The following is a 15,527-nucleotide window of genomic DNA, read 5'->3' as shown; positions in this document are numbered from 1 at the left end:
GATGCAGCAAAAAGATGTATCTGATGCAGCAAAAAGATGTGTCTGATGCAGCAATAAGATGTATCTGATGCAGTAATCAGATGTATCTGATGCAGCAAAAAGATGTGTCTGATGCAGCAATAAGATGTACCTGATGCAGCAAAAAGATGTATCTGATGCAGCAAAAAGATGTCTGATGCAGCAATAAGATGTATCTGATGCAGTAATCAGATGTATCTGATGCAGCAAAAAGATGTATCTGATGCAGCAATAAGATGTATCTGATGCAGCAAAAAGATGTATCTGATGCAGCAATGAGATGTATCTGATGTGAAAAAGACGTAATTGATGCAGCAAAAAGATGTATCTGATGTAGAAAAGATGTATCTGATGCAGCAATAAGATGCATCTGATGGAACAAGAAGATGTATCTGATGTAGAAAAGATGTATCTGATGAAGCAATAAGATTTATCTGAGGCATAAAAGAAGAACATGTACCTGATGCCACAAAGAGCATGTGCCTGATGCAGCAAAAAACGTGTACCTGATGCAACAAAGACTGTGTACCTGATGTGGCAAAGAACATGTATCTGATGTAACAAAGAATGTGTATCTGATGTAATAACAAACATGTACCTGATGTAACAAAGAACATCTACCTAAGGTAACAAAGAACATGTACCCGATGTAACAAAGAACGTGTATCTGATGTAACAAAGAATGCGTACCTGATGTAACAAAGAACGTGTATCTGATGTAACAAAGAATGCATACCTGATGTAACAAAGAATGTGTATCTGATGTAACAAAGAATGAGTACCTGATGTAACAAAGGAGGTGTATCTGATGTAACAAAGGAGGTGTATCTGATGTAACAAAGAACGTGTATCTGATGTAACAAAGAATGCGTACCTGATGTAACAAAGAATGCGTACCTGATGTAACAAAGGAGGTGTATCTGATGTAATAAAAAAGTGAACCTCTAGTTATGTGACAACTGACATAGAAAATACGTTTTCGACAAATAGCAACAAATAACATGAAAAAATATTTACTTGACCTTAATGACAATGTTCATAGATTTGCAACACATTTGAAACAACAATAATATGCATTTGAGAAACTTTATTTAAGTAACATACAATAGCCTAAAACTGGCAGCATTGTTTTTCCAAATACTGGTCTGTGCAGGTTCACCTCTTAGTTTCTGTCATAATGAAAATTTAATAATATTTGCGCAGCACAAAAGCATATAACCATTTCAGAGCATTTATGTAAAATTATGAGCACTGGGAAATGAAGTTGTGTACAACACCACAGACAATGAGGAAAATGCAAACTTTCTGTACAGGACTGGACAAAACATAAAACAATTACCAAGCACTCCTCATGCAGGAACACTGGCACAACCAGCCTAGCTATCTGTGCCAGTCATGTGAGGATAACTCCAGCTTCACCTGAATAGCGATTCCAGGCTGGTAATGCCAATGTTTTCATATGCTGTAGTTGGTAATGCAATAGATTTCTTAAGCCAGCATTAAACAGTATCTACATACAAGTGTTGACAGTATTCCACAATTCAACAGTTATTCCACAATTCTAGTCTTTATAATGTTTATAAATGCACCCAGAAGAGTCACTGTTGTCTTGGGCACTGTTGGAAGTACGGTGTACCTGAAAAACTCCCCCACTCACAGCACCACATTGTTGATTTCTCACCCTTCTTTGATTTCTTTTCTTTTGATATCTTTGTTCTTCAAAAAATGAACACAAAAATTCAATTTGTACAAGGGAATCATTAAAATGAGGCCATGATATGGAATTTCTGGGTGAGACAATATCAGCACCGTGGAGAAATATGGAACGTACCAAAGTAGGCTAGAGAAGATAAATGTCCTATTAAACATAATTCACAGTATACAATATGACAACTGAAATGAAAGTTGAGGAATAAGGGTATACAGTCAGTTGTGATGAAATATGTACACCTACATACCATGAGGATTTGTTGCCTTTGTAGCAACATTTGAAATTGCCACTTTCAAAAATGGAAAGACAAATGAAAGCATTAGTTCACTGTTTTGCCCCTACACTTGTTTCCCTATCAGTAATGAATTTTCAAAATTTTTTCTTTTGCTTTAGAGCCCTGTTAGTGATATATTTACAAAAGGCCTGAAAATGCACAGTCCAGACATGTCCGTCAAATTTCCTGGTGCTTGTATGTATATATATATATATTCAATATAGCAGCTGAGGTACATTGGTAAGATATTAAAACTCAGTGTAACAAATGTACATACTTTATATTGTATTCAACTAAGTAGACAGGTTAAAACTCTAAGCTGTTAAATACAATAAAAGAAATTCCCTTGTCAGCATGGAACGCCCCTACCCAATGTTTGTAAATGTTGCCCTTTGATGGGTCTTCCACGTAAACTCGCTACGATAAAATCAAGTAGCAGCAAGTTATTCTGACTTGTCACTAACTATTTATGACGCAACGCCTGCTTCCAACTCATCTGAGGACATTTTTGGGGTTGGAAAGGTTAAAATTCAGTGCAAATCAGATTAATGTTTTAATATGCATAATGTAATTGGTGACAATTAGTATAGGCTTTTACGCCTATGTGTGACTTCAGTAAGATATAGTCCCCTATCATTCCCTGAATAACTGTTACATATAAAGTTGATGACTGCACCTGGAGGTATCCAGAGACACAGGTACTGGGTAGCACAAATATACTGGAAAACAATCTCTGATCAAGGTTTCTCACAAAGGGAAGGCAGCATCGTTTTTAATCCCGTGAGATGGTGCCTGTGTGAAGCAGAACTTCGAACCATTGTTACGTCAGGAATGGACTGTAGCATAACATCTGCACTGTTACAATGTATCTGTTTCTATTGTAATATCACACTGTCTTTAATGTGATGTATTGAGCTCGGAAAGGAACGTTTGCTGTGAACAAAATCACGTCAAGGTCCTGCTGCCAGGCAATAGATGCTAGACAGATCAAATATCCAGGGCACTTGATTCAATATTGGTAATATTATTACTTCTGAGTTATTGCATTATTGCGCTTACTCATGGACACTGAAATTCATGAAGGTGGCAATATTAAAGTTTTTTCATAGATCTGTAGTTTTACCTTTAACCTGTATTACGATGATAACCACCAAGAGATGCTAATAAATGTCATCCATGGAGAGAGAGGAAAAAAAAACAAGACAGCTTCAAGATCAGGATGAAAAACAACACCGACTAACATAAAACATGAATATTTCACCTTTACCAAATACATATGAAAAGCCATTACCAAAGCATTTAGAAAATACCAAAGATAAAGTTCTAAATTTGTTTTTGCTACAATACCATGGTTACAAGTGAAGAGAAGAGCACATTTAAGATCAAGACATCAGGGACTGTTAGCTGCTACTCTCAAATAATATGTGAGATATGGTATTAAACTACTCTTTTTTCCCTTATTTGCGTATGTATAAACTTAACTATAGTACAACTTCTGCATGTAACTGGGGAGATGCACACTGAAACAAATAAACAATATGTATTAATTCTGAAGCATCTAAACATTGACACCTACACTGAGATCAGCAATATCATTTGCTATGTGCGACATCATTCCATCAACCGTCGCATATATGACGCCAAGTCTACCATGATGACAGATGAATGGTTTTCCCCCTATGGTTACATCACACATTACATTTTGTACATATCCTTATTCCTCAACCTTCTTGTAAGAATACATGCTGCACATATTCACAAACACTGTTGTCCAAACTTAGCAAACTGATAGTCTGGTGAAGTAGTGAAATTGGTCGCTATAGCCGTTGAGGCTGTGTGTTCAAAATCATGTGGAGGACTGAACTAAAATTTTAAGTATTTGCTTCCTGGGAAGACATTAAAGTAGTCATTCTAATTCTCATGAAGTTAAAAATCCAATGCAGACTAATTAGTTACTGTGCTGTTCTTAAAAATGTTGTAATTTATTGTAATTACCTGACAAAGATTTTTGTAATAACAACTGTTCTGCTCACACAACAAAGTATTCTTCCTGAGGTGCGTAACAGTTTGCCCATCCTAGTCCCTGTACATTTAGTTTTATTTCCAAAATAAGTTTATGAAGATGAACAAATCATGTCTTCAGTTTCTTGGATATGAAATGAAAAATCAATGAACGAATCTATATTTTGACATTCTGTGAGGTTACCATCTCCCGGAGACAAACGAAATACTGTAACAGCTTATTGGCGCAAAAGAAATAATCAAACCTACCCAGCCTACATGTACATAGTCTCATGTTCAGAATTAGTTAAAACATTGAGATAAAAATATGCTATGCAATATACAATAAAGGTTGAAGAATGTTAACTAGTGGGCTGAGCAGCTATGGTAGACTGGCAGACTAGATTGTGAGAGGGGTTCCGACAGTGGTCAGCTATGTCCCTGGCTTCTCAGAAACTCTTCATACGCTGCCTCCATCTCCTCATCCATATCACCCTCAGCACCGTACATGTTACTGCTCCTGATAACATATAATCAGTTTTGTTTACATATTTAGGCCACACCAATTTTAATTGTTGCTTTATTTTTTTATTTGATTTATTTATTTGATTGGTGTTTTACGCCGTACTCAAGAATATTTCACTTATACGACGGCGGTCAGCATTATGGTGGGTGGAAACCGGGCAAAGCTCGGGGGAAACCCACGACCATCCGCAGGTTGCTGACAAACCTTCCCACTTACGGCCAATTGTTGCTTCACAGACAGAATAAACTTTTTTTCAATGTTGGCAGAGGACACAAAAATAATAACTTGGATTTGGTAGGCTTGCTACAGCTCATCTGTAGGAGACACACGAATGCAAAACTTACGATAATTAATATGTTCACAGAGCATCAGTGATGGAACATCCCCCTTGTGTCATTGTGCTTTATATGCATGTAAAACTTCAGGTCAATACATGCAGCTGCTACACTTTTTGAGATACCACTGCTACCATATTATTAAACTTTGATTCTAATACAGGAATTTGTGTATTTACGATATTTAATATGTATACATCAAATCAAGGATGGAATATCCCCCATTTGCTAGTGTGCTCTACATGTACATGTAGGTAAATCCTGAGTTCAATACATAGTACTTTTTGAGATACCATCCCTAACATTTTGATTACCATTAATTCTAAAAAAAAAGGCCTACACTTTTGTCCAAAAGAGTGCTTTTTTAGCGTGATATAAAAGGGAATGCAAAGCAGGTAACTGTAGGTCCATGACAACATGATAAAGCTTAACACTAGCTTATAAAGCGTCAACAAATCTGATAAAGTGGTAAATCAAGAGGAAGAAAAAAAAATGAAGCTTTGCTAACCAAACACCCATTGATTCTAAGGGTTATCGCACTATAGTGTCCAATCAGAATGACTTGATGCTCATTTGAGCTTTGACGCAAGAATGTAACTCAAAGGTCAGCTGCACTGAGATTACACATAATATATGAAGTTCCAATTTATTTGGCTCAGTATCTCTAGTGATATGATGTTGACAAGTTAGTGAGGCAAATTTAACCTCTATCCGAAGAAAGTTGGTAAGATGCAAAAATGGAATGTATCTCTGGAGTCTTTATTTTTGCCACATAGTTTATCACATGACAATTGTCAGTTTGAGATTAATTTGATTTACTCACATTTCATATGCAAAAGCATCATAGGCGCTGTCATCGTTGGCCCATGCTGGATATGCCACATCTCCTGAGTCGAAAGCAAAGTCTGCGAAATCTTCCTCACCTTCATCCAGAAAGAAACCAGCCTGCTCTCGGCTGATTGGTTGACCGTGTTCATCGTAAAACACTGGCTCATTCTGCAAGAAAATGATCAACACTCAAGTCAGGCAAGGAGAATGTTTTTTCTCTGACCTGTTTATACTTAATACTAATTAGTTCATCTGTTACATTTTACTCCAAAAATTAGATTTCAGTAAAGATAGTTGTTGAATTTGTTTATTTACCAAGCAAATGTAACACCATACTCCTCACAGTGTATGTGTTGCTCTCTACATTTGCTTTACTAGCAAATTTTACACAGATATATTCAACAAAGCCAAGGTCACTGGGGTCATGGTGATGAGGCAGAAAGGAATGTCAAGAACACTAAAGCCCTGCCTCAACATTTGTTTCTGATAATACCATATACACATGTATTCTCTTTACCTAGAGCATGGACAATATGATTCTAACCAATGCCTGAAATAATTTATTTAATTTATGCACTGTAAGAAGTATGATGTGGCAAGTGGTTTATAATTAAGTTAAATGTAGATCCTCATGCAATGAACAATGAGGTAACTATTATATGAAAGAGTTAATAATTATTTGTAACAACCCTGTAAAAAGCTATAGTCCATTACAAATGCCTACTATAACAGACCTCCCATTTCAAACCATTCATAACGCTCCCTATTTGACAAGTCTTGTCTACCACAGTTTAAGCCGTTTGGGTGTGGGCCGAATCTACACAAAACTGATAGCAACAAAGTTGTAGTCTGCCTTATAACTTAGTGTCCTTTTTTTGTTATGTCCGTCTAACTGGTCAGGGGGGCCTCTGTGGCTCAGTTGATTAGCGCGCTAGAGCAGCGCAATGACCCAGGAGTCTCTCACCAATGCAGTCGCTGTGAGTTCAAGTTCAGCTCATGCTGGCTTCGTCTCCGGCCATATGTGAGAAGGTCTGGTAGCAACCTGCGGATGGTTGTGGGTTTCCCCCGGGCTCTGCCCGGTTTCCTCCCACCATAATGCTGGCCGCCGTTATATATAAGTGAAATATTCTTGAGTACGGTGTAAAACACCAATCAAATAAATAAATAAATAATTGGTCAGAACATACTTGAATTGGGCTCTGTATCTTGACTGCTAAGCAGGAGAAGCAGAAAGATGGACAAGTTAAGCTTCAGGCTTTATCAGAAACAGGAATGAACTAAGTTCCCATGGTTATGAGGCAGGTAGCCTAACCAATCTTCCATCACCTTCTGTAACACCGAACACAGAAAGGGCATTTACCTAGTGTACTACAGTATGCATAAGAATAAAACATTATTGTTTGGAAAGAGGAATGTCTGACCAAGCCAAAGTGAAGGCCATCCCACATAGTAGACCTGGCATCCTGGGAGGAGTCTGAACTTGTTGACTCTTTCCTTCCCCAATTGGTTTCCCTCAGACTGAGCACAGAAGAAATCAACATACGAGATGTTCTGAAAACAAAGAAAATACAAATGTAAGAAATGCTATAATACAAGTTTCTCAAGGATCCACTGTTGAAAAATTAAACAACAATACATAATATATTAAAATGTTGCACCCCTAATCAATATTATCTCAAGACAGATGTGTCCAAATTTCAACTTTCAGTACCAAAACCCAAGCATTATAAAACGGTTCTAAATTTTCGAATTAAGTCAGAAATGGTTTTGTGGAATTGGCCTGTCTTAACCTCAGCATACCTGTGAGCTTAACACCTAACTCAAGTTAATCCGACCAATTCTATAGTGGTTCCATCATATCATTTTAATATTTCCCTCAAGTTTTTCTTAGATCTGATGTAGCATTTTAACTGTGAAATTGGTTCTCCATCTACACACAAAGGTCTGACTGAAGTTTAGTTAACACATGTACCCATTACTAGTACTCTCTAAATGAGAAAATGATCTCTGAAACCTGATAAAACACCATCCATTCTTATCAGCAAAGTTGCTGATAAACTTTGGAGACTTACTGGTTCAGGGTTGGAGACTGTGAGACTTCTTGAAGCTTTCGAAAGACGCTGTCATAGCTGGCATCTGCTCCCGAATCCATGTTGAGAGCCTCAGTATCTTGAATCGTTGCACCGGACAGCTACAGAAGACATCAGAATCACAGCAACTGGGCATTTATCTCCAGGTTTTCAATGATAAAACACAAACATTGCTGCCATTATAACTGATGGTGTTGAAGAGAGGTTTCCGGTAATCAGATTTTAGCAAACGGCTTTGTTCCATTCCTGCACACACCTTCACAGGACAAACATTCAATAAAATTACTATTGCTCTCCAGACAGTTTAGCAAAAAAAAGGCAACAAAGAATGACACGTTGCACAAATATTCTGATCACTTAGAAAACTGTTTTATCCTAGTTAAATCTTAGGCAACTGTAAAGGTGTAATTCAATGAGCAAAACCATTCCAAATAATCCACAATGGATTGAACCAGGGGCTGGTTTGATGAAGTCCACTTAGCTAAGTAAAACCTTAACTACCATGACTACATATGTTGTCGAGATACAATGTGCTTAGCTAGGGGCTACTAAACACTATTACATTACACTTCATGAAACTGCCTCAGTGTCTTCTCTTGGCTGTGTCAACCCCTACCTTGAGTAACTGACATGCAGTCTTAATAGTCAAATCTGTCACATTAGTCAGCAGTGTCAGCAGTAAATCCTTCAATGCCGTCCTCAGTGCACCAAACTTCACCATAATATTATTGGGTCCCTCCACCTGAAAGGCAGAAAGAGTACAATACAAGTTAGGGTATATACAATGCATATAATGGTACACACATGTACAACACATGTTAGGGTATATACATCACATGTAGGGGTACATGCAACATATGTAAGGGTACATACAGCACAAGTAAGGGTACATACAACACAAGTAAGGGTACATACAACACGTGTAAGGTTATATACAACACATGTAAGGGTACATACAACACATGTAAGGGTACATACAACACAAGTAAGGGTACATACAACACGTGTAAGGTTATATACAACATATGTAAGGGTACATACAACACAAGTAAGGGTATATACAACACAAGTAAGGGTACATACAACACAAGTAAGGGTACATACAACACGTGTGAGGTTATATACAAAACATGTAAGGGTACATACAACACATGTAAGAGTACATACAACACATATAAGGGTACATACAACACATATAAGGGTACATACATGTACAACGTGTTAGGGTACATACAACAGATGTAGGGGTACATACCACATGTGTAAGGGTACATACATGTATAACAAGTGTTAGGGTACATACATCACATGCAGGGGTACATACAACAGGTATAATGGTACCTACATGTACACCATGTGTACGGGTAAGTACAGCACATGTAAGGGTACATACAATATAAGAAATGGTGCATACAACACATGAAAGGGTACATACAACACGTATATGGGTACATACAACACCTATAAGGGTACATACAGCATATGTAAGGATGCAGACAACACATGTAAGGGAGCATACAACACATGTAAGGGTGCATACAACACATAAACATGTAAGGGCGCCTATAGTTCAATTAAATTAAACGTTGAGGTCTAATTTCAACAATTTCTGTTGTTTACCAGCCTTAACATTTCTTTGTTGAATTAAAAAAAGTGCTAGGTCCATTCTGCAAGGTGCTTTGCGGGACAGAGTCGGCCATTGCATCCATGGCAAAACAGTGGCACATGCTGATTTCTGGTGTGCATTAAAGAGAATAAAACCTTTATTAGCTCTCCTGCAAATATAAGTCCATTTCCGAGTCAAAATGTTGTTGAAATCACAGAAATATTTCCTTCTCACTTGTCAGAATAACTTTGTGCTGTCGCGGTGAGTCGGGTGTACTAAAATCTCAGAGCCGCACCCTAAACAATTCGGAAATCAACCTAAGAAGACATGACCATGCAACCAGTCTTAAATGGTAACATTAGCGATGATTTCATCAGTCTTCACAGATGTAGAATAGAATGTACAACAAATTTTCTGCATATAACTAGTCTGAAATGGATTTAAATGTGTGTGGGTGATTGAAAGCATCATTTTCTCTTCAATCCTCAACAAAAATCAGTACATGTCCAGTTGAGGACGGTCACCAACAATAAATCAAACGATTAAATGAGTTTTAATTATTATGGTTAAGGCTTGTGGTGATGAATTTAAACACGTATCTGAGGTCACATTTTTTTCCTCACAACAGAAAGACAGGTACATGCGACTCATGTCTGCATAACTCCCCTTAGTTCACAACATGGAGCAATTTACTGCTCCCAAGAGGCTCCCCTTCCATTTCCTTATTTCAAGGTCTGTGGCCTGTTGTGGAAAAAAGAAACTCACACTCTTATACATGTACCACACATATCTAGAAACTGCTGTTATCTTGATAGTAAATTCAAAATGAAAAGTACTTACCTCCATATTGAGAAAAAGCTCGCCTAAAAATAACGTTAAACCACATATCCTCTGATGCTGACTGGGGTTGTTAATCCATGCATCTTTCTTCCGAAATTCTTGTTGAAACCTAAATTAAAATTTCAAAAATTTAGTTCATAATCCAGGATTAATTTTTTTGAGAAAACTGTGGCCAAAAGTATAATTATCTGACAGAATTCCATATTTTGCACAGGCCTATGTGACAGCAGTTATATTTGCTGGAGGAGGAAGGGGGACAACTCAAGCTTAACAGTTACCTGACAAAGCTCTTGATCCAATGTCAAAAATTAATGTAACATTATCTGCCTATTAGGAATCTAATGATTGAGGACAAGAAATACACTCCCATACACAATAAGTTTACTGACTGGATTGGAGTAAAACCTTGTATTTAAGTATCTATAACTTACACAAGAGTGATTAGGTCTATAATGGTGGAAACTATAAACTAAACTATAAACAGTTTAAGGCACTACACAACCTAAAATATTAGGCACACATTAGATATTAACTAATGTTAACCGTATTTTGTGTATTATTTATGGATACGCAAAGCATTAAGCTCTCACCTTTTTAGAAATGCCTGCCTGAAGGTTGGTTGATTAGGAAGATTCAAGTTTCTTGCCATAAACTGACACATTTTTGCTCCTGTGTATCGAAAGTTAGGCTCAGAGATTCCCTGAAATGTAATATATATCACTGTTATTAACAAGATCAACAAAATATACATCATCATACCACTAAAATATAAAAATAGTTTCAGTTATGTTTAACTGAAACAAATATTTTTGGACTTACATGAGTATAAATATCTGAATTTTAAAGTAGTTTTATGGATCATAAATTGCTAGCATTGGCCATTGATGTGTTGATACTTCAACCACTTCAGAATATGCTTTAAATCAGGAAAATCTGAAGTTATCATGTATCATGCTGGAGCGTTTCACTATCATGTTTAGCATTTTGGACTGAACGTTTTGGAATTTAGAAAACCTTTAAAATACATAAGCGGCTTGTATGTTAGATGTTAGACTCCTGACCTAGGCCAATAAACAGCCTCCAAAACGGAAGACTTTTTATCGCAAAGGTTCAGAAGATATTAACTGCTGATATACAAGAGGGCTGATTAAAGCCATAAATTGTAGAGAACTAAAACTGTAAATCTATGATAATGTGATACAGCTTAGTGTTAGTTGATAAATCCCCAATAACTCTGGTCAGCAAAGACGCAATTTAAAAAACATTATTCATAATATTTTAAACACTAAAATGTATTTTTCAGGTAGGATCTCAGATAAACTTTCCACAAATTATAAAATAACTGTCCAGATCAGGTAACATGTCAAAGCAGGCACTATAATTCCTCGATCTTTTTGCATGTTTGCAAGGTGTTTATTGCAGCATATTCTGAAAGCATTATTCTATGTTCACTCATAAAATTACACTAATCCAGACAACACTGTTTTATCTCCAAAAATCAAATTCAAAATGTGTATTAATTTCATTAAAATCTGCCCTTTCATACGAGAAAAGGTTGAGGAATTAAGGGAATTAGGATATTGTGAATGACCTAAAATTAATGATCAAATGAGACATATAAATATCATGAAATATTACTTTTGGTACTGAAACTTATATAAGATCAACAGAATTCTCTTAATCACAAACTGTGAAACTTAGACCAAGATGACATTTGAGGTTATATGCTTTAAGTCCATGGTGCTACTGTTCAGGATTTAGGGTAGTACGGATAGTCAACATAAAGTACCTGTTCGATGAGACTTTCTATTATCTTATTGACAGTGGCCTCATTGAGAGTGTGTTGATGGAGCTGAGAGACGACGGTACCCATGTAAATGTCTATCTGCCCAGGATTGGTTGTCAGATAGTGGATTGTACTTTTGATTAATTCAATCGCCCCGCTGTCGCTGGTGGCTGACACACTACTCAGATGAGGGGGTCGCACAGAAACCAGCCTCTGGAACTGTTCATATAGTCTCTCCTGTAAATACACAGTAAATATGTTATTGACAGATCTGATTAATTTATTTATCTGATGCTTAATGTCATACTTTAGAATATTTAATTCACTTATACCACAGAAGCTAGTTTTATGGATAAAGGAAAGTGCTAGGATAAACCAATGACTTTCCGCAAGGTTAATGACATACTTTGTCACCTGTGGCAAGCAGAAAAGCGCACCTTCTTGGTGGAAGACAAGTGGTATTCAACAAACAATAGAATTTGCCAACACAGGCATCATCGACCGCTTCACCCTTCACCACTAAAACCCTCGCTGAACAAACAATACTAGATTTGTGCCTGCGAACATCATGGGTTAGCAGTGATGAGCAAACGAAGGGCCCAAACAAAAATATCAACACTTCTCTGAAGCAGTTTCACTTAAAATTTTGCCCAGTACTAAAAAATTCATAGTTAATTTTTAATCCAAAATGAGCCCTAGAGTTAGTGATATTCACCTCTGCCTCATACTCTGCCTCATACTCTGCCATTTCTGCCGGAGTCAAGGAAACATTATACTGTGGCTGTGGAATATCTGCGGGAGTACTAAAATTCTGCACGCGTGGGACAAACTCTTTAGCATTTGCTGACAGTGAGGATGCAAATGCCTGTCCAGGTACAAATACTGGTGCATCAGCAGACAGACCTGATCCCCAGGTTTGGCTGCTGTGGACTGGATTTTGATTCTGGTTGAGATTTGGATATGCCAAAGAACTGGGTTGCAAACTTGGCTGATTTTCCTGTGGAACTTGCTGGGAACCTAAAACTGGTCGTCCTTTTGTTTTATCTTCACCTGTTTTAAAATGCAGAAGTAAGAGAACATATCACAGATGGATAAAATGACTTAATTGTTTGTACGAGACAGTACAGTAATCGTAAAGCAACTGGTAATAGAAGTCATCTTATTTATCAAGACAAATTGCTACAGCTTCAACTTGACCATCACAAGAATGCAAATAAATAAGTGAATATATAAAAAAGGAAAACATAAATAAACATTAATACTACATGGGACATACTCCATCCAGATATAAGTAACATAGCACTACACAGCTTTTTACACCACAAACTTCAGCCTTTCATCCTTCCCCTCAACATATGTGGGAGGGTCTGTCAGCAACCTGGGAGTGGTCAAGGGTTTCCCCTGGGCTCTGCCCAGTTTCCACCCACCATAATGCTGGCCGTCGTCGCATAAGTGAAATACTCTTGAGTACGGCGTAAAACACCAATCAAAAGAAAAAAAAAATCCTTCCCCTCAACAATCAATACAACAGCAGTCACAACTTGTATAAACACTCATTTACACCTGCACTTTTCTCTACAGTAATATTCTCAGGTTAGCTTGACATAAACTCGCCAAGGGACACTACTCTGCTAGCTTCTCACAATGACATAACAATCACACATAGGACTATGTTCAACCACAAATTTGGTCGCCACTCAGCCTGTGGTCAGTTTGTACATATACAGTAAAGTACATAAGTTACATTTACTTCAAAGTTATCATGTTTTTAGGTGGTCAATTCTAACTCTGTGACATCATAACGAGTTCGAGAAGTGTTGACGACACACTATGTCTAAGCTAAATGAGACTAAATGGACTCTCCTCTAAACAGATATTTTTAACCAGAATTGAGTGTGACATGCACAATCCCATAAGTGGTTTTAACAGCTTCATATGTACCATACCAAAACAATTTGCAATTTTAGATAGTTCACTTCAATATGAAATCATTTACTATATATTACAACCTACTTCATGGCAACCTGAATCTTCATCTGGAGAAGTTTACCATTCTCCAAATTACTACAGCGATAGAAAACTAAATAACCGACTTTGATCAATCACTTTTCTTTTCAGGGCATTACAGTAAAAGAACTGAGGAGTGTAGAATGAGTGATTGCATTAGCCCCAGGTGGCTACTTTTTCGTTATACTGGGCTGGCGGAGTATCGTAGCCACAGGGACAACCAATGGCAAACCATACACCGTGCGGTTGAAGACGGGTGTCAACTTCGACTCCTACGTCTCAGCTCACCTGCACAGGCAACATTCCAGCTATATTCCATTTGGTAATGGCACACCATACTCATATCCACAACAAAGCAAACCATTTCTGAACAAGGTGGCCTTAGCGATGACTGTGAGGTGAATTTGGGTCAATAAAAGTGGAATATACCTGGGACGTTGTCTGTGTGGATTAGCTGAGGGGTAAAAGCCAAAACTGACACCAGTTTTGGACAGCAGTCATTGTTTAGAAAGGACTTATCAGACATGGTGTGAATTGGTGTATGGCTGGCCACTGGTTGCCCCTGTTGTTACAATTCTCCACCAGCCCACTATAACGAAAAAGTTGAAGTAGCCACCTGGGGCTATGATTGCATATACTATAGTAGTATTGAAATATTATTGGTGTATTAAAGTTTAGGTTGGTGCCCATTGTTTGCTGTTGAATCACTTCTTAGATGTTTATTGCAAAAAGCAGATTCTTCAATGAATCCAAATCATATCCTCTGCCACGTGATGTAAACAAACCCATAACATCACTCCCTGAAATTATTAACACAACCTCGGCAACAACTGAACTTCTGGTGTTGTTTCTAATTGGTTATATGATTTTTTCCGCATAGAATTTCATTCGCAAATTTAAGAGATTTCAAAGTAACCTTGATTTCTATTTCGTAATTTGGCTTCTGTTTCAGGCATCGGTCGCCGCAATGGCCTTTGGTTGCCTAGGTTAGCATTAATTCCCTCATCGCCTCCGGCGTTGTAGTTGTCCGACATATTGACAACTTGTTTGCTGGTTCCTGGAATATTTTTTCTGTTGTGGTTTTTTCCGATACAAGAACTGAAGAAATCCAGAATCTGCACAAGCACCCTGTTTCACACGATTATCTTCCTGCCAGCTAAGAAAGGAGCTTAGATCTCCAACAGACAGAAGGGAAAATGTTCATTTTCAGATACCAGCTGTCCCTTTACAACCATTTTATTCACTCCACGCATATCTCATAAATCTCAGTCGATGCAAACAACATTTACTGCGGTATTGTCTTCCGGTTTTGCAGTTTGTCCATTTTTGTGTTTTCACCTCAAATAAACGTTCCTTACTAATTGGACTCAATCTAAATGTAATTTTGACATATTCTGACTTCTCTGAAGATAAAATCATGGATTGAATTTTAGTTTTTTACCGAAAAAATTTGCACAAAATTTTAAATTTTATTTTGATGTGACGTCGTTAAAAATGCCTCTAAA

At 37.3% G+C, this 15,527-nt stretch overlaps 1 protein-coding gene across 1 annotated transcript; it reads right to left on the bottom strand.

Moving 5' to 3' along the window:
* Positions 1 to 1,096: 1,096 nt before the first annotated feature.
* LOC135470596 (polyadenylate-binding protein-interacting protein 1-like) lies at positions 1,097 to 15,272 on the bottom strand. Its single transcript, XM_064749631.1, has 10 exons — positions 14,939 to 15,272; positions 12,731 to 13,065; positions 12,019 to 12,252; positions 10,820 to 10,929; positions 10,230 to 10,338; positions 8,400 to 8,525; positions 7,766 to 7,884; positions 7,115 to 7,244; positions 5,689 to 5,861; positions 1,097 to 4,524 (listed from the first exon to the last, which is right to left on the bottom strand). The coding sequence occupies exons 1-10, from the start codon at positions 15,054 to 15,056 to the stop codon at positions 4,434 to 4,436; spliced, it is 1,545 nt and encodes a 514-aa protein (XP_064605701.1). The 5' UTR covers positions 15,057 to 15,272; the 3' UTR covers positions 1,097 to 4,433.
* Between the last annotated feature and the right edge of the window lie 255 nt (positions 15,273 to 15,527).

Source organism: Liolophura sinensis, chromosome 7 (genome assembly GCF_032854445.1).
Source record: "Liolophura sinensis isolate JHLJ2023 chromosome 7, CUHK_Ljap_v2, whole genome shotgun sequence".
In the NCBI taxonomy this organism is placed as follows: domain Eukaryota; kingdom Metazoa; phylum Mollusca; class Polyplacophora; order Chitonida; family Chitonidae; genus Liolophura; species Liolophura sinensis.
This window is presented reverse-complemented; position numbering and strand designations above follow the sequence as displayed.

Coding starts and splice junctions, on each gene's coding strand:
- LOC135470596 (XM_064749631.1), bottom strand. CDS start 15,056: ATGTCGGACAACTACAACGCCGGAGGCGATGAGGGAATTAATGCTAAC. Junction 8,526..10,229: donor AGCTTTTTCTCAATATGGAG/GTAAGTACTTTT, acceptor TCTGCCTTTCAG/GTGGAGGGACCCAATAATAT. Junction 5,862..7,114: donor ATGGCCTTCACTTTGGCTTG/GTCAGACATTCC, acceptor ATTTTCTTGCAG/AATGAGCCAGTGTTTTACGA.